This window comes from Tamandua tetradactyla, chromosome 6 (genome assembly GCF_023851605.1).
Source record: "Tamandua tetradactyla isolate mTamTet1 chromosome 6, mTamTet1.pri, whole genome shotgun sequence".
NCBI classification, from domain to species: Eukaryota; Metazoa; Chordata; class Mammalia; order Pilosa; family Myrmecophagidae; genus Tamandua; species Tamandua tetradactyla.
This window is the reverse complement of record NC_135332.1, coordinates 23,363,580-23,387,688: the sequence shown is the minus strand read 5'-3', so window position 1 is coordinate 23,387,688 and position 24,109 is coordinate 23,363,580. Positions and strand designations below refer to the sequence as shown.

The window sequence follows — 24,109 nt, the reverse complement described above, 5'->3', positions numbered from 1 at the left end:
GGGAGGGGCTAAAACCAGCTCGAGTCCCTCGCTGTGAGGAGGGAGGCCCACCAGTATGCACGAGGGCTGGGCTGATGCTCCAGCAGGTGTGTCATCAGGACAAGAGACCAGGGCCTAGAGGCCAAGCCCCAGGAGGAGTGGGCAGCCTGGGGGCGCCACCGGGGCAGGGATTCTCGCCGCCCCCACAGCCTGCGCCTACCCAGTCCACGATGAGGACCTTGCCCACGTTCAGCTTCTGCTGCAGGAGTTTAGCTGTGATGGCTACAGAGTTGAAGAAGCAGAATCCCCTGAGGGGTGTGGGAGGGGGGAAAAGGGTAGCGAGGTCAGCTCCAGTGACCTCTGTTCCAGGAGCAAAGGATATCGGTTTTGTCTGAAAGGGAGAGGGGTGAGGGGTGGGGAGAGGCCTCTGCAGGGGTGGGGCAGCACTCACATGGCTGTTGATTCCTCAGCGTGGTGTCCCGGGGGCCGAATGATAGCAAATCCATTCTGATGAGGTGGCGGAAGGAGGGACCGACAAGAACAGAGCCAAGAGACAGACAGGAAGGCAGGGTGGCCACACAGAGATAGCAAAGCCAAGCAGAGAAGACAACACAGATCAGAAAAACATAATTCAACTTACTACTGTGAATGCTAACCACCGGCCTCCAGGGCAGGCAGGTGCCATCTCTGCCCTCGAACCATCCATGAGAAAACCAGACATTGGTGTCTCTTTTTGGTCCCTCCTTACCCCCCCCCCCCGCCAGCCGTCCCTGGAGCCATCACCTCCTCCTCACCCTGGTACCTGAGGGTTGAGGTTCCAGACAACAGTGTAAAGGAGGGAGGCTGCTGCCATCCTCCGCTCCTGAGGATGCAGGACCAAGCCAAGGGGTACCTAAGCCACAGGTCACACTCACCTTGAGCTCTCCCGCAGCCACCTTGAAGGCCAGCTCCACCAGGCAGCCCACCGCCATGCGCACGGCACTGGAGGAATGCATCTCATTCCACACGGTGTCACTGTCCACCTGCAGGGGGATGGCAAGCATGGGGGTAGGCCCAGGAGTAAGACAGCAGCCACGGTGGCAGGGGGGTAGGGGAAAGCTGAGAGAGCCGCCCACCCTCACTGGTGGGCATCCTACTCACCCCAATGCCCCCACAAGGCAGCATGGCATACATCTTCTGGCTGATGGGGCCTGCAGAGAAGAGGGACAAAGCTACTCTGCAAGTCGCCTCAATTGCCAGGGCTGCAGGATGGAGTCAGCCAGTGAGCTCAGCCACAGAAAAAGCAGGCCCAGACCTAAGCACGGTCAGACCTCTGCAGCCCACGTCAGTTAGGAGCAGGCTGTGCCCCTGCTCTGGGCAGGGGCACCCCATTTCTGGAGGTACAGTTCTCTCCCATCACCGAGATGGACCCACCACCTTTGATCCTCCTGCTTTGCACACCACCAGTTTGCTCTGTTCATGTCACCTTCTCTGTGAATGGTGCCCCCAGAACTGGGCAACATGGGACCCATGCCAACTCTGCCAAAGGGGCTGGCCAGGGCCCTTGGCATCCACCTGCCTACCCTGGCCAAGCAGCCTTCCTGACAGCCCCCTATGCCCTGGCCCAAGCCCTAGCCACCAACCAGCTAGCTCACCGAGCAGTTTCTTGCTGTCCAGCTTCTGCCGGTTGAGGGGGCTGGTCCCGTAGAGTAGGGTATGGTACTCAGAGTGCACAGTCTGGATCTCATCCAGCGTGGCCTTGCGGCCCCGGATCCGCTGCCAGCGGAGGGCGGGAGGAGGAGCCAGTGAGCAGGGTCCTGTGCAGGCCCAGATCTCCCTGATCCCCAGACCTTCTCTGTCTTCCCCAGCTTGGGGCAGGTGGAGCCGCTTTCTGACTCCGAGAGAACCAAAGATCTTTGAGAAAGTATGCTCTGGCCCCCCAGAACCCTTCTTCAGGACCCTCCTCCATTCAGCTGGGGACCATGGGGGAAAACAGGATGCAAAGGATGGAACTCAGGGTGGCTGGGGGACAGGCCCCGGATCAGGGGTTGAAGAGAGGCTGAGAAAGAGACATGGAGAGAGGCTTCACTGAGAGGGGAGAGACAAAGGCCTCCACTGGATTTGAGTCGGGGGCTGGAAGGGGGCTTCCCTTACCTCACACTTGCTAAGCAGGCCGGTCTCCTGCAGCCGGGACCAGATGCTCTGGATGCGGCCGGCATGCTCGGGGTGCACGTGGGTGTTTCCGCACATGCACTGGTGCTTTAGCATGAACGTGTCATAGACCACACCTGGGGCCGAGGCACGCGTGTCGGCCGGCACCGCTCGGGCTCAGGGTCACCGCATGGCCACTGCCGTGACCCTCAGGACCCTTAGCAGGGCGCACCAAGCTCTCCCAGCCACTGCCAGCCCCAATACCTCCCCAAGGCCACCCTCCCACACTCCTGTCCTTTCTGGCTTCTGCCCCCTGTGTTCGCTCCTAAAATTCCTTTCTTCTATTACTGTCTGTTGAAAGCATCCCTGCTTTTTAAGCCCCAACAAAGCTGTTCCTGCTACCCACAGCACAGCACACCCCCAGCTGCCCCATGGCTGTCTTCCTTTCCCGCCTCCTGGTGCAGCCCTGCCTGCCCACTTCTCCCCACACACACCACTCCCCATTCTCGGGCACATCTGTGCCCCCTCAGAGCCCAGCATGTGGCAGCTGCCTGGGGAAGGGCTTTCTGGAACAGATTGTATCTTCATTCTAGACCTCACAGGGAGAGGGAAGGGAAGCTAGTAGTGCAGACCCAACTGAGACAGTGGGCTCTCTGCACTCAGGGCTCTGAGGATTGGGGTTGGTGACCGGAAGTCCGGCGGTGGGTGGGAGGGGTAGGGCTCTCACCCCCCTCCTAGCTAGGGCCGAGGCTGCCACCGGCTACCATGGCAGCTATGGCACACAGGGAGAAGAGGGAGGCCTAAGGTCCTCTCACCCTCCAGGTTGCTGTGAGGGGGCTTGGCAAACCCTTCAGGATCGGGGCTGCACCTCTGCACACTGCCCTTCCCTGGCTCAGGGCAAAAAAATCTAACAGACACTGGCACACAGGGGTGGGGGTAGAGGGTGGGTGGGCACTCACCTGTAGTGAAGAGGTGCTTGGTGGGCGGGTCTGGGGGACTCTTCCTGCCCCCGGGGGCAGCAGGTGAGGACTGGGTGCGGCCCAGGGCCTGGTGGGGCACGGTGACCAGGCTGAGGGGTGCCTGGTATACCTGCAGCGGCTGCAGCTGCTGGGCCTCGGAGAACACCTGGGAGGTGAGAGGGAGGGAGCCTGGGTGAGGCCTAGCCCAAGACGCAAGTGAGGGCAGGCGCCTTCCAGGGCATCCAAGGATCCAGTCCCTCTCTTCCAAGCCTCCTTCTTCCCCCACCTCCTCCCGCTTTCTCCCTCCAGGCACAGGAGACACTCTAGCCTGCAGGAGATGGTGAGGGATGGGGTGGGGTGGGGGGGATGAGATGAGTCACGCAAAAAGAGTAACATTGAGGTAAGAGGCTGGGACGGGCGGGGGCGCTGTGAGGGGGAGGGATGAGTCAGGCCCAGAGGGCTCGGCTGTGTCCGCGATGAATGGAGTTGGGCGCAAGGCAGACTGTAGTAACCGCGGGGGAGTGTGTGTACACACGCACACGGGGACCAGCGCACAGCACAGGCCGCCCTACCCAGGCAGAAACGCAGATACACACAGGCCACGTGTACACACACACACACACACACACACACACACACACACACACGCAAGCACACACGCACATGCAGGCATGCACATGCGCACACGAGCAGAGAGGCAGGGCAGTTGGAGGTGCTCAGAGAGGGCGCTGGTGCACTGAGACACAGACGCAGCTCCAGGCTTCCGTCCAGTCAGCCCCTTGCCCTTCCTGTTCAGAAGGAAGCCCTGCACAGCCCGGCAGCTACACAGGCTGGGAAGAGGGAGAGGAAAGAGTGGGAAATGGGAGCAGAAGGCCGGAGGGATGGGGACTGAGGGCTGGCCCAGGAGGGGCGGGCACCTTTTTGTAACCAGCACTGGACTCCTCCAAGTCGGGCCCTTCCTCAGCACCACTCTCGTCCTCCACGTCCCTGACTTGGATGCAATCTTCCTCCTCCTCCTCCTCCTCTTCCTCTTCCTCCTCCAGCTCTTCCTGTGTGCTCTCACTCTCTGTGGAGCCTTCCCGGGGCATGGTCAGGGCTCCCTCCCCCAGCAACACCTCCTGCTGCTCTGTCAGCTCCTCCTCTGTCTCCTCGGGGTGGGTGGTGGGCTGCCGTGGCAGCTCCCCAGTCTTGGTAAGGATCTGGGAGCACAGCAGGGAGGAGCATATTAGCTGGGGAGGGGAAGCCACCCTGCCGCCCATGGCCTAGGATGGCAGATCCTTTTCTCCCCTTTCCCAAGTGGCTGCCACCAGCCCAGAAGGCACCTCTATGTGGATTAGAAAAAGGCTAGGGCACAACTCAGAGCAAACACAGCCCGGGAACTGGTCCCGGTCTCAGCCTCCCACCTCCTGCCAGCCTGGCATCCCCATGGGCCCTGTCCCCAGCACAGCCCAGGATACTGGCTTCTCCGGACTCACTTTGCCCAGCTGCAGCTGCTGCTGCTTCTGCTTCTCCAGGAACTGCTGGTGCTGCTGCTGCATGACCAGCTGCTGCAGGGCCTGGGGACTCTGGGGCAGTGGTGAGGACTGTGTGCGGCTCAGGGGTCGGTGTCGCGGGAGCTTGCCCACTGTCCGCATGCTGGTGGCCACACGTTCACCCGTCACCAGCGGAGACTGCCCATGGAGTGGCACTGTGGAGTGGAGGGGAGGACCATTAGGGTACCAGGTGCTCCAACCTACCCCAGGACTCTTCCCCCTTCTAAAACACATCCACTTGCACACTCAGGAAAAATTATCAAGGGGCCTGGAGCATCCCATCATCAAATCTGAGCCAGTTTTCCTCCTCCCTACTACATAGTTCAGAGCCACCATCTCCAGAAAGCCTTCCTGGAATTACCATTCTTTTGCTTAATCAACTGTCGTGTAGTCTCAGGACCTCCTTGTGAGCAATGACTAGTTCTCTCCAAATGAAACAAGACTCCCTCTGGATCCCAATGAGCTGGGAGGCATGACCCCTTCTGATGCCAGCATGTATTTAAAAACTGACTGTCTAAAGCTGTGCTGTCCAATCCCACAGCTACAAGCCACTTGTGACTATTAAGCATTTGAAACGTGGCTAGTCTGAATTGAGATGTGCTGTTGTGAAATATACAGAAGATTTTAGAGACTTAGTATAAAAAAAAAAGGAAAACATCTCATTGGTAATTCTTTATATTGATCATATGCTAAAATGATATCTTGCCTATACTGGGCTAAATAGATGTTCCTAAAATCAATTTTCTGTTTATTTTTACATTTCTAAAATTTGTTTATTAGAAAATTTTAAATTAAATACATGTTTTGCATTATATTTCTTTTAGCCAGCATTGCTCTGGAATGGGGGCTCCCTGACAGCAGCAGATTTTGTTGAGAAGCATGCTGGGCACACTGTAGGTATTTAATAAATATTTGTAGAAGGTGGAAGAAGCCAATGATGCTGTTGCAGGGAGCTGTCACAGAGCTGGAAAGTATCCCTAGCTGCTCTTCCCTGATGGCTGGTCCTGCCTTTGATCTCCAAAAAAGGGGGCCCAGGTTGCCCACTCACCCTGGCACAACCGCCACCCACTCACCTGCGATGAGGGTGCTCTGTTGCCGGGCCTGCTCCAGCAATAGCACGTGCTGTAGCAGGGAGGCGTGCCCATGGGGGCTGGTGTCGCCCTCCAGGGCCACGCCCAAGAGGCAGCCAGGGATGGAGGATGTGCTCATGAACTTGCCCGTCAGCGCACTGCCCTGCCGCAGGGACTGGAGGGTCTGCCTCTCGGCCTCCTGCGGCGTTGACAGCTTCGGGGAGGCCTGGTGGTGGGGAGGGGAGGGAAATAAGGGAGGGGCTGGTACTCACCCAGTCCTGCCAGCACTCCTCATCTACCCTCTGCTCAACCCCCAGCTCTGGGTAGACCCTTCTGATCTCTCTCAGGACATCCAGGCCCAGCACTGAGGGAGTGATAGGTCTGCACGCTGTACTTACAGTGAGGTGCGAGTTGGTGACGGTGACCGTGGCCTGCAGCCCTAGGGAGATGTTGGGCAGAGAGGGGGACGTGTAGAGGCTGAACTGGTTGGGGGAGCTGTCCAGAGGGAGGGCCCGGTGCTGGGGGAGCATCTGGGGAGCAGTAGGGAGAGACAGGCATATGAGAGGAGGCAAAGGGGAGCCAGCAAGGGAGGGCAACCTGGGACTGAGGCCAAGGTCCCTGGTTCGTGCCCCTTTCCCCCAACCCTGAGCCTCAAGGGGGAGCGACTGAGAAACCAGGGCCCTGTATGGACCTGGGGGACTAATCCCCCTGCAGGACATCAAGTCCAGGCAAGGTCCCTGCAGCCTATCCACGCAGGCAGAGAGGTCTCTGCTCGGTATGCTCAGCAAGGTAGACTGGAATAAACTGCATTCTTCCAAGGCAAAGGCAGCCACCTCGTCCCCCACCCAACCCAGTCCTCTGCCAGGCCTGTACCTCGGTGGGGATGTTGGGGACCGAGCCAGTAAAGCCGTTCTCGGCGATGGTGCTGTGGGAGCTGTTGGGAGAGCTGGGGCCGGAGCCTGGCGCGCTATTACATACAGAGGACACTGCGGGAGAAGCAGCTGTCATGTGGCCTGCTTTCGGCCACCCCCCACTCCCAGGCCCTCTGACCAGGGACAGAAGGAGAGCCTTTACCCCCAGGTCCAGCACCCGTGATCTCAACAGCTCTCTTCTTAAAGGTGCTAATGACAGTTCCATCCTTGCGACGCAGGAGGGGACTGCTTCTTCGCTCAGCCACCTTCTGCTTTAGCCTTGAGCGAACTTTCAAGTTGGGTTCTGAGGCTGGGGAGAAGACAGCCGTGGCTCAGACACCCCTGTACACCTGGGCAGGTGCCTGCAGCCCAGCTTGTGGTCAGCACTGCCTCATGGTAGCAGCCCTGTCCTCTCCACACTCCCATCTCTACTTCCAGGGAGGCACACTGTTGGAGGCCAGGAGGGCCACTTACCTGTTTTGCGGAGAGGGAAGTCATCACGGCTGTCATAGGGCCCAAGCAAAGGCAGTTTGTAGGAGGGAGGCGTCCCAGGGGGACCACTCTGGGGAGGGGAACTCTGGTCCAAAGAAGCATGATGGGCTCCCCTGGAGTGAGGGGTGGAGGAGGATAAAGCAGATCTAGGTTAGAACCCATTGGCTGGACCTGTCACCTGTCAATCTCATTTATGAATATAGACAGGGATAGGAAATGGGTCCCGGAGAGGGAAACAAGGAGAGAAACCAGGGTGGGTTCTCATCTTTCAAGCGAGATCGCAGGACCTATGTATATATGGTCACAAAGCAGGAGGCCCTTGCCTTCCTGTAGCCAGGCAGTTCCTGAGCACCCTTGCCCATCCATGCCTGCCCAGCCGCATTACCAGCATTTGGGGTGCTGCGGGAGGGAATGGTTGAGGCCGCCTGGCGTGGGCTCCTTTGACTTCGACAAGAGGAATTCCTGGAGCCTCAGCTTCACCTCAGTGCTGGCGATGGCACCTGTAAGACAGGATACAGCTGACCTGGGGGCTTAGGGCCAGAACCCTAATAGAGGGGGGCAGCATCTCAGCTGGCCCCAGGAGGCCCCAGGTCTTACTCTCTTTGCTTTTCTCCTTATTTCGCAGGATGAGTAGCTGCTGCTCCAGCCGCTGCTTCTCCAGCTCCTCCTGCCGCTGCTGCTCCCGCTGCCGCTGCTGCTCCAGTTCCTGCTGCCTCTTGGCTGCCAGCATCTCCTGCTGCTGCTGCAGGGGCACAGTGGGAGGGAGGCAGTGGGTGAGCTGGGTCTGGGTAGGGGGTTCAGAGTTCTGCGTGAATCCTCCACCCTGCACCCCCCTTGCTCACCTTGAGGTGCTTCTGCAGCTGGACCTCGTGCTGCCGTGTCAGGTGGTCATGCTGTTTCTGGAACTCGGCAAACAGAAGTTGCTTCTGCAGCTGCTGCTGTTGCTTGAGTGCCAGAAGCTCCTGCTGCAGTTGCTGCTCCCTCAGAACAGGGTCCACAGGGCCTGCCAGAGCCCCCCGCAACTCCACAGGACTAGGGCTGCTTCCGCCCCCACCCCCCATGGAGCTGGGCATGGCACCTGGCAGCACCGGCTTCACCTCCACTGTGGGGAGATGAGACAGGCAGGGGTCAGAGGGCTCAGACCTGGACCCCACAAGTCCCTGACAGCCCTCAGCCTGGCACCCAGGCAGCTACCAAGCAGGACTACAAGGCCCCAAGCGAACAGAGAGAGAGGGGCCAGTTAAATCCCCCCACTCCAGGGATGACAGTCTCATTTCTCACTTAAATGAGACTGAAGCCATGAACTTCAACAAGTATGAAGTACAGAGCCCATTCGAGTATGCAACACATGATTATTACTGCCACTGAGAACTGACACTATTTTTGTGCCAGAGTTTTATGTGAATCACTCGTTTAAACCTCAACAGCCTCTTGGTTACCTATGACTTAAATGCTATTATGAACCCATTTTAGTGATAGGGAAACAGGTTTAGAGAGGTTTAAGTAACATGACAAAGACCTACAACTAGGTGATCACAGAATCAAGATGTGAATCCAACTCCTACACTTTAACCACTGTCTTAAGCCTCCTCCTTCACCTTTCAACACCACCACCTACCCACCCACCAAAGAAAAAGCCTATACCAGAAGGGAAACTGAGGCACAGAGGCTGCTTCTAGAACTGATAAGCTAGCAACCAGGGCCCTCAGTTAACCTAGGACAGGCCTGTGGAAACCTTCTGGACATCACTACCTTCTCTTCTGGCTCCTGCCCTATACCCAGCAGGGGCAGACCGAGTGGGAGGGAGGTACTGTGGGAATGAGGGGTGCGAGCAGGGGACCCAGGGAAAAGGGGTGCAGGGCTGCACCAAGCCAGGGACGGGAGGGGGGCTGGGAGTCAGACTCACTTCCTTTGCTGGATTATCTCCTTTCAACAGTTTTATTGTAATTACCCTGAAAATGCCTCTATATATAGCGTGAGCCAAACAGCAGCTGTGCTTGAGGGGGGAGGGGGGGAATGAGCGAATAGGCGGGCAGGCGGGAGGGAGGAGGTGGGAGGAGGAGACAGGAAAGGAAAGGGAATCAGACAGGAAGACGGTACTGGTACAGGGGAGGGCAGGGCTGAGGCGGAGATCTCAGCACTCCAGTCCCCGAGGAGGACCCTGGGAACGGGGAAGGTGTAGAAGAGCCTAAAGGGTCCCAAGACCCAGGGACATGGGCCTGGGCCGAGGGGCCCCAGGGAGTAGAAAAGGATCCAATGGGCTTATGGGAAAGGGTTGGGTCTTGACCTTTTGATCCCAGCACACTGTCCTCTGGCCACTGAAAGTCACTCCCCACCACTGTCCTGTGGTTGCCAAGGCAACTGGGCAAATGCCACACCAGCAGGGAGTCCCAAGCCCAGCCCACACCCCACAAAGCCTCCTAATGCCAGCAGGAAGGGGAAGGCAAGCTACCCACTGCCTGGGAAGGAGGAAATGAAAGAGGCAGGACTGACCCCATCTTGTTTCTTTTCTACTTCTTTCTCCAAAGAAAGCCCTCACTTCCCTTGCTTCAGCCCAGGGTGGCCATGGGGAGCTGGGATGACTCTCCTGTGGCAAAAAAGACCCACTCCAGGCCAGGCCCGGAGAAGGACGGATGCCCACATGCTGATGGCTGCCAGTGTCTTCCGCCCTTGTGCATAAGCCCTGCCCGGGCCCCCCGCTGCAGACTCTCATCAGGAATAGAGAGATCTGGGAGGGGGCAGAGTGGGCTAAGGGCTAAGCTAAGAGAATCCCCCTCCTCCGGTTCAGTCTATGGGCCTGGGTCTCTCCAGGGAGCCCAGTATTGAATGGGGGATCACCAACGAGGCCCAAAGGCTGAGGCCATGCCACCACATGTCTCCATGGGGCCTCTGGGACCCAGGAAAGGGAAGAGTGGGGACGTGTAGGGGGAGAGAGGGGAAGGAAAAGCCTGAGCAGGATGTCCGTGTCCCCACAGCCTCTTCTTCCCCCAGCCCTGCTAGGCACATTCCTCTGTGGTTTGTCCGCCAGCCGCACTGACGACTCTGTGGCCACGAGGCCAGAGCCACATCTGCAGGATGGCCAGATATGGCTGGGAGGGTGGAGTTACACATGCACACTCACTCCCTTTCCCTCCCAACCCATGTCCTGCTCCAGCACCAGGAGGAAGGGCCCTTGGAAACTGCAGCAGGCCTTTCTAGTCCCAATGTAGAATGCAAAGCAGGGAGGTCTCCCCAGCCCTGAGGTGCAGAGCAAGGTCCCAAGCCGGCCAGAGAATTGTCTGTTCCTAGGCAGGGCAGGCTTGGCCCAGAACACTCAGATCACTCAGCCAAGAGTGGAAAGGCTTCAGCCTGCTGCTACGGGGCAGTGCCGGGGCTGCAGGAGCCGGATGCCAGCCCGCCCGCCAGCCCAGAGAAAGGCAGGGGTCCAAGCGGTCCTGGCTCCCAACAGATAACCCTGTCTTGGGCGGGAACTGCCGCCAGCAGCGCTGGCTTCCCTCGCGGGAATCCTGAGGAAAGGGCACAGACTCAAGCAAGGGGAATCTCCCACCAGGACTCCCACTGGGAGCCATAGCTCCATTGGCATGCAGGTGGCGAGGAGGCCCGTAGGCTCCACCATGCGGCCTCGTTCCCATGCAAGCAGGAAGTGCAAGAGCTGGAGAGTATTAATCCACAGGCCCCATGGGGCCTGGGCAGCATTCAGTACCCAGAGGTCAGCCAGGTAGCAACCTGGCTCCATCCAAGAAGGAAAGGGTTGTGGCTGTAGCTGCTGCAGTCAGAGAAAGGATGGGGAGAAGGGACAAGGGGGCCTCTGAACATAGTCTGTTGGGCACAGAACCTAGAGTCTGGCTGGCCTGGCACCCCCTCGAGGATCTGTGCCCTCTACCATCTTGGCACGAGTTACCATCAGAATAAAGCACCTGGAAGGAGAAGTGATTGTGTCATGGCAAGAGGAGGCTCTTGGCCACCTCCTGGTGGACCAGAGAAGATTGAAGGATCTCTAGAAAAGGAAGAGGTCAGGAAGAGGGATACTGCTCCCTAAGGGGACCAGTTGGGAGCTCTGACTGGCAAAGAGCCTCCTGAAAGGCCAGGGGGGAGTTATGTGAGAGGTCAAGTTCCTAGGTTCTGTCCCCACCGCCCCTGCCTTACTCTGACAGAGAGGGAGGAGGCCACAGAGTCAGCACAGTGACCACCTGCGGAGGTCAGAGAGACTTCAAGGAGTCATCCGGAGGCAGGCACTAGGCCACCCTACCCTGCCTCTGCTCAATACACTCATCCATTCCTAGTGCAGGTGGCAGCTCCAGGAACAAGAGGTAACACCGTTCTGTCCTCTGAACTGACTCTGCCCTCGCGGAGAAGCCCCAGCCCAGGCCACACATTCCAGCCATCGGAGAGGCCCCGCACACACCCTTGAAATCACACCCCAGGCTGTGGCTCACAAGGGGCTGCTTGGCCAGCTCCGGGCACAACTGGGCAGTAGCAACACCTCAGTGAGACTTCCTTCCTTCCTTCCCAGCTGGGTCTCCCTCCTCTCTATGAGCCCCATCAGCTTAGGGGGTCCTCCATGGCAAATTCTTCAGTAGCACTACAAGGAATAGCCCGGCTCATATGGGGAAGATGACAAAGATATTGAGGGGGCAACTTCTTGTACCTTAGAAGAGAAGAGGATATCTATACATCGGAACACTGTCCCCAAGCACACCAGGAGCTCTGGGACATGAGGAGCAGGTTTTAGCAGTACCTTTGAGGAAAAGGGCTCAAAAGAAAAAACAGATCTAGCTGTCCAAGAGGCAGGTCAAGCCTTCCACTCTTAACACACCAAAACTTGTGCCCCACCTCTAGGCTGTCTCTTGGAGATACCACCAAGAATCCCAGAAACCCTGGCCAGCGGGTAAATGGCACCTTTAGTTCCTCCTGCAGAGGCCCTGGAGGAAGAAGGATGGGAAGGTGTAAGGACCCACCTGGCAGATGTAAACATATAGCCCCTGGCTCTGTAAAGACCTGGCTCCCAGGAACCACCAGCCACAGAAGTCTGGGGAGAGGCCCCAGCATATGCAGAGCACAAGGCAGAATATATCAAGGCTGTTTGGAATGTCTATACAGCCTGAAAGATCAGATAACCTCTGGATCTGAAGAGCTGCCCTAGAAAGGGGGACAGGGGGTAAAAGGGACCTTTGATCTCCTCTACTTCAAGCCCTTCATTACAAAGACAAAGAGACCAAGCCTAGACAGGCTGCTCTGGGGAAGATGCCTCAAGCTCAGCAGCAGCAGAGCAGGGATTGGAACCCAGGTCTTCTGACTCCCAGTGTACAAACAGGAGCAGTGTGGCTTTGGGACGGGGAGCCCCAGCTGTTCAGCACAAGCTAGCCCTGGACAACTGGCCCCTCTGAAGAGCAATGGACTGGCAGCCCGCCTTAGAGAACAATACTTTCCACCTGCACCCAAACCCTCAGGTCCTCCCTTGTCAGGCTGGAGAGTCAGCAACTCCCTTCAATGGCTAATTACCGTGTTCTGTCCCTCTGGAGACTGGGAGAGGCTCTGGTCCCTGTCCTGGCCTCGAAGGGGGTTGGAAGAAGGTAGGGAACAGTACTTCAAACTGCTTGGCTGATGACGACGGTGGCCCCTCCCCATCAAGCATGGTTTTCCCATGATCTATTTCTGTCTATTACAGGACGAGCGAGGTCAATTTAGCGCAACAGGTTCTGCCACAATTCAGACAGACATTTCCACATGTGCAAGTTGAGTATGACTCTCACCTAGCAATTTTCACGAGCCCTCATTTAACATAAGCAAACACACAGCACGTAATGGTTAAGAGCAAGGGCTCTGGAATAAGAGAACACCACGGTCCAAGCCAGGCTCTGCCGCTTACTAGGGCAATACGTTGAGCACCTCCCTGTGCTCCATTCGGGCATCTGTGAAATGGGCTAACAACAGCACCCACCTCCCAGAGTCTTTAGACTCAAAGACGATAACACATGCAGAGAAGCTTGGCACAGGGCCCAGTGAGATCCCAAGAGATGCTAGTCAAGGCTATTATTCATGTGTTGATCTCTAGAATTACTGAAAGCCTCCCTGTAGGAGGGACTCAACATTTTTTGTTTTCTGCCCCTCTCTGCAGTCTAATGAAGTCTATGGACCGCTTCTCAGAATAACATTTCTAAAAGGCACAAAGTGAAATACTGAGAATTACGTGGGGCCAAGTTCACAGACCACCTGGATTCCATCCAAGAATGCCAAGTTCCGACTCCTGCCTGAGTTAGCTTTTCATAGGTCCTAAGGTCACTCTGTGGTCCTGTCTCGATCGAAGCCCTTCCTGTGGGCCCTCCACAGCACAGGCCGGAGGCGCCAGGTCCCAATGCAGGAGGAAGCAACCTCTGGGAACAGCCCTCCTCCCCCTCAGCATTTTCCGGCTGTCGCACCTACCTTGCTACCTCCGAGAAGTGCCACTCTGTCCCTGTGCAGTTCTGCCCACAGCTGGGGGGCTCTCTCCTATCCCTCAAAAACCCACCTTAGCACAGAGACATATATTTGGCCCCTATTCTCAGGGTTCCCAGCTCCAAGCAGTCAGAAATTCTTCCGTGCGCTGTGCCCTGCTGCAGGCAATGCCTCTCTCCCCAGCACTATTCCACATCTTCCTGGGGAAAGGGCTTGGGAAACCCTATGCCCCTGTCCTCTCAAGACAGAAGGAACATGAAACTGGCTGCAGAGATGTTGGAATGTCAGTGCAGGCAGGATCCTAGAGATCATCGACTCAGCTCCCCCAGCTGACACAAGAGGAAAGTGAGGCCAGAGAAGAAAGGATCTGTCCAAGCTCGCCAGCAAAGGAGGTGGAGAAGCCAGGTTTAACCCCTGCTCTGCTGCTCCCTCTCTGCCTCCCACTGTAAAACAGAAGGGGAAACTCCCCGAGAGCTGCTTTTGAATGTAATGAGAGATGGGACAAGGAGCCAAACTCTGTATTAAGGATCTAGGGATGTAGACAAGGGTTCCTGGTTGGCCCTCCTCACAGACCCAAGTTTGAAACCCAGATGTTACTTGCTTTTTCTGTGACTTTGTACAATCCTTTTTGCCACAAGGACACCAGAACCAGGGAGTGTAGGGGAGAAGGGAGCAGAGTGGAGGGAACCCCAGTAACCTTGAAGCAGACAGTGAATCTGAAAGGATTTAAACTTAGGGGATGCAGAGCCCTGGTGGAAGGCACAAAGCATCCCTATCTGGTGACAATGGACTTAGTCGTTGACTTTGGGATGCTGTCTGGAGGTAAAGTAGATTCTTCTCCAGGCCCAGCCATTTCCAGGAAATACTTGGGCACAAAGCTAGAGGCAATTAAAAGGCACATCAACCATTCAAAGTCTGCAGCTGTTGCCGCGACTGTTCACTCCACACCTGGGGTGGAATGGTAGGGGCCCCAGAGCAGATCTGCCTCCACTCCCCAAGCACAACCCACTCCTGTGCATCCAGCAGGGCGCCCTGTCCACATGGCCTCCTGCCATAATCCCCCAGCCCAGCTGGGGTTGGGACACCTGCTCCCTGGTGTCTCAAAACATCCTCTCCAGACTCCCAAGCTGCTGGGATCTGGACTCGCCTCTAACTGGGACAAAAGCTTCCCTTCCTCTGCAGTGAGTACAATGTCTTCCCAGGAGTCCCAAGGCCCACTGGGGCCTTCCAGGGCTGCTGGCGATACCTGTTGGCAGGCTGCTGGGCCCCATGACCCCTGTCCACCCAGCCCTTATTCCAAGCATGGTATGAATCTACCCACATCAGAATCACCTGAGATGGATGTTTAAAATCCATGCTGGTTCCTTGGTCAACCCATAGAATCTAAATCTTTGAGGTCGAAGCCTGGGAATATGCACTTCAATATGCAGTCCCTTGATAATTGCGATGAAGGTTTGAGAACTACCGACTGCCCACAGTGTCCCTGGGGCTGCCGCCTGCACTCCCTTCTGCTGCTGACCTGACAGCTGTTACAGCTGTGTGTGTGGACACGGTTAATCTGATTTCCTGTCTGGCAGCTGCACAGCAGGGAAGGGACAGCTGAGGGCCTCAAAAACAAGAAAAGGGGATGAAGAAGGAGGGAATGAAGGCAGGAGGAGGCTATGTGGAAGAGGGTGTTCAACTTTGGTCCTGGGCCCACTTCTCCCCTTGGGCAGAAATCCCTGCAGAGAGGGAGCTAACTGAACAAGTGGTCCCAGGTATTTATAGAGCACAAAGCCTCCTCTCAGAAACCTCAGTAGCTAGTTGCCCAAGGCCGGGCTGGTCGCTATACTCTAGGAGCACAAACTCCGGAGACACACAGAAAGGTTGTGCGGGTTGTATACTGCACAAGGGCACCTAACTGAAGGGGCAAATTGGGGCTGAAATTGAGCCTGTGCTCCAATTGCCAAGCCATGTACTCCTGGCATGGGATGTATCCATTAAGAAGAAGGGGTACCTTTTTAAAATTTGCACAAAGGAGCTTCTGTGTGGGTTAGCAATGGCCCTCCTCACAGACCCAAGTTCGGATCCCATATGTTACTTGCTTTTCCCATGACTGTGCAAGTTTCTAACTTAAGTCTTCCCCTTTGTAAAACATGGTTATTAATAGCTTCCTAAACGAGATAAAGTAAGGAAAGCACCTGATACTCTTGTACATAATACCTTAAAATAATGTTAGTTCCCTTCCCATCCCTAAAGCTCACCCTTCCTGCCTTCCTTAGTCCCCACACAGCCAAATTTTGAATGGCCTGAAGAGCATGAATCTGAATACCCAGGAGGAATCCTGATACCAAAACTAAACTCCATGGCACTCCCCAATATCCACAGCATGCCTTCCTGGCACAAGCAGGATTTATACCCTCCCTCAATGGGGCAAGGGGATTCCCCCTCCATGCCTTCCCATAATAACCTGCCCATTGCCCAAGCCTGAGCTTTACTCAGGCCAGGGCAGAGGGGACTCTAAGGCTCAAAGAAGGAAGGGAGGGATTCCCCAGCTCTGTGTTTTTGGGAATCCCATACCAGAGTCCAAGCTCCCTGGTTACACAAGGCCTGGATGGTGGTGGTGCCCACTGGGCACCATCTGGGCACTGTTTCTCATCTGTTAAGGAGAACCTCAGACTGCTGTGGTCTGCCCCCTCCTGTGTCCCGCATCCCCCATGGGCTTTGTCTGCTATGGCTATGGCTCACCCACTGGGGTATCCCACCCATAGCTGTCTATTCACCCATAGGGCCAAGCCCCAGAACAGAACCCAGGAATTCTGCCATCGGCCCTAGACACCAGTTACCTCATGCAACATCCATTCATCCATGTGCCAGGCACAGTGCTAGAAGCAGGGGAACCAGCAGTTAACAAGGTAGCCCAGAGAACAAGGGCTGCCCCTGAAATAGGGTTCCAAAGACACGCTGCTGGAGGTGCCGGGTAGGTACCCACCCTGGAAAGCCCGTTTCCCTAACCCCTTGGGCCAGGGAGGCCCCTGCTACAGACACCACCCAAGAAAGTGTCCCTGGACACCTGCTTTTTCAGCCACAGGCCTTTGCATCCTGTCTGGAGAAGGATCAAGATTGGGGGGGAGGGGCAGGGGGAGGGAAACACCAGGCCGCCTGGGCCCTCATGGCCCTGTTTATCCAGGGTGGATTTTTTTTTTTAACCCAAAGGTTAAAGCGTTTCTATTTGAAACATCTGTTTACATTCCAGAGTCCAAAAAAAAAAGCAAGGCAGCCGAGCTCCAGGCCTATATCTGTCCCCAGTCGCGTCACAGACACAGCATCAGAGCTGCGCAGGGGGAACATTCCTTAGCCCTCTCCCTGAGCGGCTGAGGTGACTCACGCCTCCCTCCTGCCAGCATGGACCATGCCACCACTTCAAGGGCCAGGCAGTCGAGAGGAGGAGATGGGACCTGGAGAAAGGACTAGCCGGGGGTCCGGAGAGGGGTAGGTGGCCTTAGGCGAGGGATGGGCCGGGACCATCCCTGAAGGACTAACTTGAAAAGAGGAATGCGAGCAAAAGGAGGAGAAAACTTCAGGCCAACCAGTGGCTGCTGCTGGGAGGCAAGGCACAGCAGGGACAAAGCAGGACGGCCAAGAGGGGTAGAGTCGCCCCCAAACAAATGCTCTGCATGGCCAGCACTTTGCTTTCCAAGAGATCATCTTGAATTCTAGAGGCTTTGGGGTAGGGTTCAGCAGGCAGGGATTTTAGCAAGAGCCATAGACTCAACTAGACTAAGCCTGGGACCAGCCTTGTAGACTTATACCCCTTCCCTGGGCATCCCATGAGACTGCGTGGGGATCCAGCAAGACTGCTCCTAAGGATTATGCCTCTATCCCAGGAGACTATGTGGGGATCCTCTAGGTTAGGCCCCTATACTAGGGGGCTGCATGGGCATCCCTGCCTGGGCAGATGGTAGCCTTGTTCCAAGGATTTTCTAAATCTTCCAAAACCATCATCCTCTGACATATCCCAGACTGGCCACAACCTTATCCCTGGACAGCTCAGAGCCAAACCATAGTGCAGAGGCCCCCAGATCCCACCTTCCAATTCAACGCTTGGGACCCATAGGCAAAGCCCTCCCCTCCCTGCCCCTCACAGATATCCACACCCAAATGCCAAGCTGCTGCCAAGAGGGGCCGAGGAGGCATGGGTCCAGTAGGCCCCTCCCTGGAGGAAGCATCTTGTGGTGCCGGCCTGGTAAGGAAGCTGTGCCAGGAAGGCCTGATGCTGCCAACAGGTTCCTGGGAGAGAGAGAGGGAGTGGCTCAGCTCTGGACAACCCAACCTCCAGCCAAGGGCCCAAAAAAGTTCTTGCTAAGAAAGTGGCAGCAGGGTAGGTCCTCAAGCCCTTCTGAGCCAGAATAACACCCCTTCATTCTCATGAGATAGAAGTAAAACAGGGCCTAGGGGGAGCCAGGAGCTAAGGTAGCCATGGTCTCCAATAGCCCAGCTGCTAACCCTATGCCTAACTCTGCAACAGCAGGAGCCTCCTCCCCAAGTGTCTGATCCGCAGGGGACTCCTCGACTGGGGACTTGCAGAAGTTGCTGCACTCTGTCTCCTGTCTCCCAGAACCCGGTGCAGAAGCTGAGGTAGCCTTTGTTCTTGTGGACAACCAGCTATGGCTCCTTCCCCTGCCCAAACCTAGGGAGCAGGCAGCCTGGAGGCAGGTCACTGACCCACTTCCACCCCTCTGGCTGCAGTGCCAACTAGGCCAGGATTCGCTAGCAAGCCACAGCTCCCACCAGCAGATGCTGACCCTGCCAGAGGCCAAAGTGCTCACAGAGATGTAGTAGAACGCAAGGGTAGGCTAGTGAGAGGGCAGGTGCATCATCAGGTGGAGAAGCCAGACACTAAAGCCCAAACTGAAGCCATCTCTGTGGGCATGGCTCCCTGCAGCTAATATCTTTTCAACAAAGCCCTCCAGAAAGATCTAAGCGGGATCTCCTTTAGGCAAGAACCAGAGCCAGTTGCGCAGCCCCAAGGACAGGGATGCCCAGCAGCAGAGGGCAAGCGGGGACACCGAGGCACTTACCTGCCCCAGGGATGCTGTGTAGAGGAGCCCGCGGCAGGATTTCCAAGGATGGTTCCCGGCCTGACATCCCATCTGCTGAGAAACAGGATTCCGTCTCATAGATGGTCTGCAGCATCTCCACGAGCCCCTGAGCCTTAGGCACCAGCAGCATGCCAGGGAGGGGGCCGCCCGAGGCGGGGCGTCAACCAACGGGAAGGTGGTCAGGCGGGGCCCTCACTGCTCAGGGGCTCCCTCAGGCCACTGCTGCTGGGACCCGCGCTGCGGGGAGGTGCCTCATCCGGCCTGGGAGCTTCTGAGCGGGAGGAGCCGGGAGGCTCGGGAGCTGCAGGCCGAGCTCTCTTCTACAGGCGCAGGCACGGCCGCCTTTCCCCAGTTCCCTGGGAGCTGGGGTACCGCTGAATACTCCAGGGACAGGAAGGGGAGCTCAGTGGGCAGGCGGGCTCTGTGTTCCCTCCCAGCCCTGGGTGACAGCTCTGGGCCCGGCTCCCTGCTCCTCCTTCCCGAATGAGCCGCCGGCAGCTGGCAGGAGACTGAAATAGCAGTTGGGGGAGGGCCCTGTCTATAAATAGGTGGAGCATGCTCAGGGAGCCGCCGGCCGGCTGCCAGGAGCCCGGGCCTGGCGGAGGCCCCATGGGGGGAGGCGCGTTCCACCCCAGGAGGAAGCGCCAGGCGAGGGGGATAGGAACAGGGGAGGGCCTGCACTCAGGGCCAAGGCCACAGAACTGGGTGGCCAGAGACTGGGCCAGAGAAGGGCACAGCCCAGGGTACCCGTACATCTGGGAGCAGCTCCGACTACCGCTCTTGGCAGGAAGGTAGTGGACACGGAGAAGATAGACTGGATGCTCTCTCTTCCCTCTTGCCGCCCAGAGTAGTAGTAAGGCAGCTGGAAGGGCCTGGGGGAGGTTGGCAGAAAGGGCCACCTCGCACTTGCCCGGAGCCCTCTAACAGTCAGATGGGAGTTTGTTTAGCTTCTGCTCCCACTCCCTCAGAGCTGGGATGAGTCTTCCCACCCCCTCAACCAGCAGGGACACCCCAAAGTAGCAGCTAAATGACAGGTCCTTCCCACCCAATCTGGAGTGTCACTTTCAGAGGCTGCCCCAGCTTCCCTCTAGGGAGGACAGGGAGATTCTTCTTTGGCAGTCCTTAGCCCAGTCCCAGCCTAGGGAAGGGAACCTCATGGCACCTGCCCATTGTCAAAGCACAGGTAGCTCTTCCCTGGCCAGGTACAATGCTAAGACCAGCAAACATACCAACTCACTTATTCTGCATGATGATCTCAGGAGATAGGTATAGATGGGGAAACTGAGGCACAGAGCGATGAGTCACTCACCCTAGGTCACACAGCTGCTTACAAGGTAGGACTGGGATGTCTCAGGTTCAAGTCCGAGCTCTAACCACCACACTCTCCTGCCTCCCACTCAAGGGCATGCATGTATCTGCCCTAGGGTTTTTGTTGACAGGCATGGTGACCCCCAGTGCCCAAGTCGGAACAGATGAGGTTGGAGAGTCCCTCCAAGGAAGAGTCTAGAGGTATCCAGCATCCAGACCCTCCCAACCAGCCTCAGGTGTGGCAGAGTAGTGCTCCTTGGGTCCTGCTGGCCAACCTCTTCTCCTAAGGTTGTACCTCCCACTGGTGCAGAGATCCCACTTGGCCTCCTGACCTCACTGGAGCCTTTTAATAGCCTGGTTATTCCTGGGTCTGTGCCCCTGTCCCCCTTCCTGATGTGACAGTTGCTATTTCTGGAGCATCCTTCTAGCCCCTCCTTGCCCCCCTCTCCAGGCATGGAGCCAGGGACACCTGTCCTCTCCCTGGACTGGATGACCTCACCCTCCTGTCGGGAGCCCGGGAGGAGCTGGCCAACCAAGGACACGGTGGCTGTGGCTCCTGTAGTCCATCTCCCAGCTGGTTTCTGCCTACCAGGAATGGCAAAGAGGCCTCCCGCCTGCAGGCGGGGAAGCCTATCCCAGGTGCCTCGAGCTGGCAGAGACAGACTTTCCCAGGCCCTAGATGACTGCTAGGATGTGTCGGTTGTGCGGCTAGGGGGAGGGGTCTGGAGCTTCAGCTTCTCATCCAGGGCTGACCCTAGAAAGAAGGCAATGGACTAGTGCTTCCCATAGGGTCCTGGACATCTCAGGGCAGGTCTGTGGACCCTATTGCCTGCTCCCTACCCTAGCCCCTTCCTCAATTTCATCCTGGCCAAACAGGTCCTCTCAAGAGGAAGTGAAGGGAAGGTCAAGGTCCCCTCAGTAGGGTGGCAGCCCAGAAAGCCAGGGGCAGCAGCCCCTCCCAGCCCAGGACTCCACCTACCCACGCTAGGAGCAACCAGAAGGGCTGGCTAGCCTTGTCCTGGCTCTCTGTGCCTGCCCCAGGCACAGGAGAGTGAGGAGGGGGAGCCCTGTTCTGGATAGATAATTCATTAGTTACCAGGCCTTTTTAAAGCAGGGCCTTCGGAACCTGGAGCAGCCAGTAGCCTAAGGAAAGAGGGCTCCCTGCTTGGGGAAGACAGGAGCATACAGGAGACTGGGCACCCACAGGTGATCACAGCCAGGGGTTCAGGGTTAGCTTCTACCACTGATAGTGCTTCAAGTAACAGTGTGAAGTGGAAAACAAGATGTCAGACACAGCCAAACAATTCTTGGTGCAAGTCCCAGAATCCTCCAGGGGAGTATCAGAGGGGCCTAGAGTAGGGGCAGGTGTCTTTCTTTCTTCTCCTGAGATTCAGGTGATACTGTAAGATCTTCCTAATGTCTAACCTCAATCCTTCCTGCTCTAGCCCCTTTCCTCTTGGTTCATTTCTCTTCTCCAAGCCCCGCCCCCACATCCCACCCAGCTATTTCATGTGCCATTCCACAAACCCTACAGACTACTCACTAGGCATGGAGTACATGAGTCTTGTCCAGAACCAGAACCATCCTCCCCGGACCGCAGTGATCCGGTCCCCTCCCTCAGACGTTGGGCTCTGGCCTCCTAACCCTCTAACTCTGGAGGGGGAAAAGCCCAATGCTGACTCTGACTCTTCCAGGCTCTCATCTACTGGGTCCAAAGGCTGGGGCGGAGGCCCTGACTGAAAGGAGGAAAGCAAGGTCTGTTTTGTCCATAGCACAAAGAAGCCAAGGGCTGGGCCAGGATGACCCCAGATGGGCTGTGGGGTGCCAGGTCTCCTATTAGCTGCTCACTGAACCCTCTCATTTGAAACTCAATCCAGGTAAAATGTGAAAACCTACTTTGGCATCTTCTACATCCTCTCATGGCTGATCCTGCCTCCTCTGATGGTCCCACTGTAAGCCTTCCATCTCTTTGGAATGATGGTGCAGGGAGAGAGAGTGGAGAACAGACCTCAATCTGTGGTGAGTGCAGAGGTGTGCCAGGGGGGCATCTAAGCGGAGAAGGGATGCCAGGAGACCACTTTCCAGACACCCACCCCACGCCAGCACTGACCCACTTTCCCGTCCTCAGGGCTGGTTCCTGCCTTCCCTGGGCACTCGCAGGCAGAGCCCAAGGCTGGGAGGCAGGACGCCGAGGTTCCTGGCTCCACCCCACACCCATGCCCCAGTTTTTTCTTTGGTCACCCAGAAAGGAGGGGACAGCTGCCCTCCCTGCCTCCTGGGAAAGGGAAGGAGAGAAAGTGTGGAGGGTGCTGGGAGGTGCTGGGCAGGCAGGTGTTGTCATGAAGCTTGTCTCCCTCCCACGCTGAGGATAAGGAACCTTGCCGCCTCCTCCAGGCCCCACAGCCTAGATGGGCTGGCATGGCAGGCCCTCACACCTGCCCTCTCCTCTCCAAGGCCCCAGCTCCCAGGGAAGCTCCTCCAACCGGGGTGAGCCAAGCCCAGGCAGGGGGCGGATTCTGACCGTCCTTAAACTCCATTGAGGGGAATATGCAGAGAGAATCAGTTCTAGAAAAATGAAGAAAGCCTCAATCCTCCAGCACCCTTTTGCCTGAAGAGCAGCCAGAGAGCAGGGAATGACCTCCTCAGGGAAGCAGATGGCCTCTGTCCATCCCCCAGGGCTGGAAAAGTGACAAATAAGGTCAAATGCTGGCGTTCGACCCAGCCCAGAGGTAAGCAGATCAGCTCCCACTTCCCGGGACCCAAATGTAAAGTGCTAAGCTATACCTGCTGCCCCTTATCTGGAACATTCTCTTACTAACTTGTTTGCTATGAGGGCAGGAATAAACCATCTTGAGCATTTTTCCCCCCAGAGGACCAAGCCCAGGGTTTGGGATGCTAGTGATACTCAGCAAGGAATGGTGAAAAAGAAAAGCTCCTGTACTGAGAGAAATGGAGGGGAAACAGAATGAAACAGCAGAAAGTTCCCTGCCCTTTCTCCAGCCCTGCTTTTTTGTACCTCAGAAAAACAGGACCAAGAGTTCAGGGGTACAGGGAGACGGTGGGAGGTGCTCAGGGGCCAAGGCAGCCGGAACGTGGGGATTAATCCATTCCCATCATTCCCCACCTCTGCCCCTGCTGTGGCCCCACACCCTTCCTTTCTGGGGCTCTGAAAACTCTCTGTGGGGTGGCTTCAGAGGAAGTGGACCTTCACGTGCTCTGGCTACATTTCGTGGTTTCATTTTACTTCTGTGGAGTCCCAAGGCACATGGTTTCCCAGCTTCTGCCAGGCTCCACGCAACCAAAGCATCAGCCCAGATGCCACCCTGAGCTCTGGGTGTAGCAGATGCTGGGCCCCTCGGAGAAGGAGAGCAGAGCTATGGGGAGGCTAGCTGTCTGACTGGTCCAGGGCAGTGGAAAACCCACAACTAGGAGAGCCAATCTCAGAACCCCAGGAAAACGCAGTGGGAAGGACCTCTGGGAGATGCCCCCAAGCCCTGATTCCAGCCCAGAGGCCTGAACTGAGGATCCCAATACCCAACCCCCTCCCTCCCAAACAAAGAACAGACAGCACCTCCCCCTGCTGGGGGCAGCTGGAAAGCCAGCCAGAGAGGCATGAGCCCCTAGCAGGGCTCAGCAGCTGCTTCCAAGCTGCTTGCCTTTTGGCTGGTGGACATCTCCAGCTACCATCACACTCTTGCCAGCCCAGGCAGAAATGGCTACAAGGGGAACTTGGACCACCAGCATCTGGAAAGGTAACCCAGTAACCTCATCCATCCTGGGTTGATTATTTTAGCCCTTCACCACAAATGGAAGGAAGCCCCAAAGCTAGGATATATCTTTCTCAAGTCACCAATTGCTGTCTCTGGGCAGCTTCTCCTCTTGGCCAAGAGTTAGACTCTACCCCAGTGTGAAGCAGGGACTAGAGGGGGCTACTGGGCCAGTTGGCGTAGCTCAGAAGAAAGGAGCAGCTGGTACTATGCTAGGGACAAGTAGTGACCAGCTGAGATGGGCAAGGGACTGATGAGAAGCCCCTAGATCTTTCCTTTTCCTTGTGCAACCCAGCCCAAGAGGAGGAAGCAGGAAGTCAGACCTTGGCAGCCCACCCTCCAGCACAGGAATCACACAGAACTTTCCAGGCTAGGCACAAGCCCAGCCCCTACAGGTCAAATGAAGGGAGGGGTAGAGGCAAGAGAATCTGGGGGGGACTACAAA

The 24,109-nt window shown here is 56.8% G+C and overlaps 1 protein-coding gene across 16 annotated transcripts in view; it reads right to left on the bottom strand.

Moving 5' to 3' along the window:
- Positions 1 to 24,109, bottom strand: part of HDAC5 (histone deacetylase 5) — a 34,465-nt gene that overhangs the window by 3,065 nt on the left and 7,291 nt on the right. For 2 of the 16 annotated variants that reach the window (XM_077164207.1, XM_077164213.1), the window contains 19 exons: positions 18,569 to 18,643; positions 9,567 to 9,660; positions 7,916 to 8,175; positions 7,671 to 7,815; positions 7,459 to 7,591; positions 7,056 to 7,186; positions 6,745 to 6,891; positions 6,544 to 6,656; positions 6,069 to 6,200; positions 5,674 to 5,896; positions 4,544 to 4,755; positions 3,986 to 4,267; positions 3,069 to 3,234; positions 2,113 to 2,246; positions 1,614 to 1,734; positions 1,120 to 1,169; positions 894 to 1,001; positions 431 to 486; positions 200 to 287 (listed from right to left, as the gene is read on the bottom strand). In XM_077164207.1, coding sequence (XP_077020322.1) covers positions 200 to 287; positions 431 to 486; positions 894 to 1,001; positions 1,120 to 1,169; positions 1,614 to 1,734; positions 2,113 to 2,246; positions 3,069 to 3,234; positions 3,986 to 4,267; positions 4,544 to 4,755; positions 5,674 to 5,896; positions 6,069 to 6,200; positions 6,544 to 6,656; positions 6,745 to 6,891; positions 7,056 to 7,186; positions 7,459 to 7,591; positions 7,671 to 7,815; positions 7,916 to 8,175; positions 9,567 to 9,660; positions 18,569 to 18,643 — 2,670 coding nt within the window. Of the gene's footprint in view, positions 1 to 199; positions 288 to 430; positions 487 to 893; positions 1,002 to 1,119; positions 1,170 to 1,613; positions 1,735 to 2,112; positions 2,247 to 3,068; positions 3,235 to 3,985; positions 4,268 to 4,543; positions 4,756 to 5,673; positions 5,897 to 6,068; positions 6,201 to 6,543; positions 6,657 to 6,744; positions 6,892 to 7,055; positions 7,187 to 7,458; positions 7,592 to 7,670; positions 7,816 to 7,915; positions 8,176 to 9,566; positions 9,661 to 17,642; positions 17,778 to 18,568; positions 19,086 to 21,793; positions 23,429 to 24,109 lie in introns of those variants that run through there. The other 14 variants (XM_077164208.1, XM_077164210.1, XM_077164209.1 and 11 more) reach the window with 11 other exon arrangements.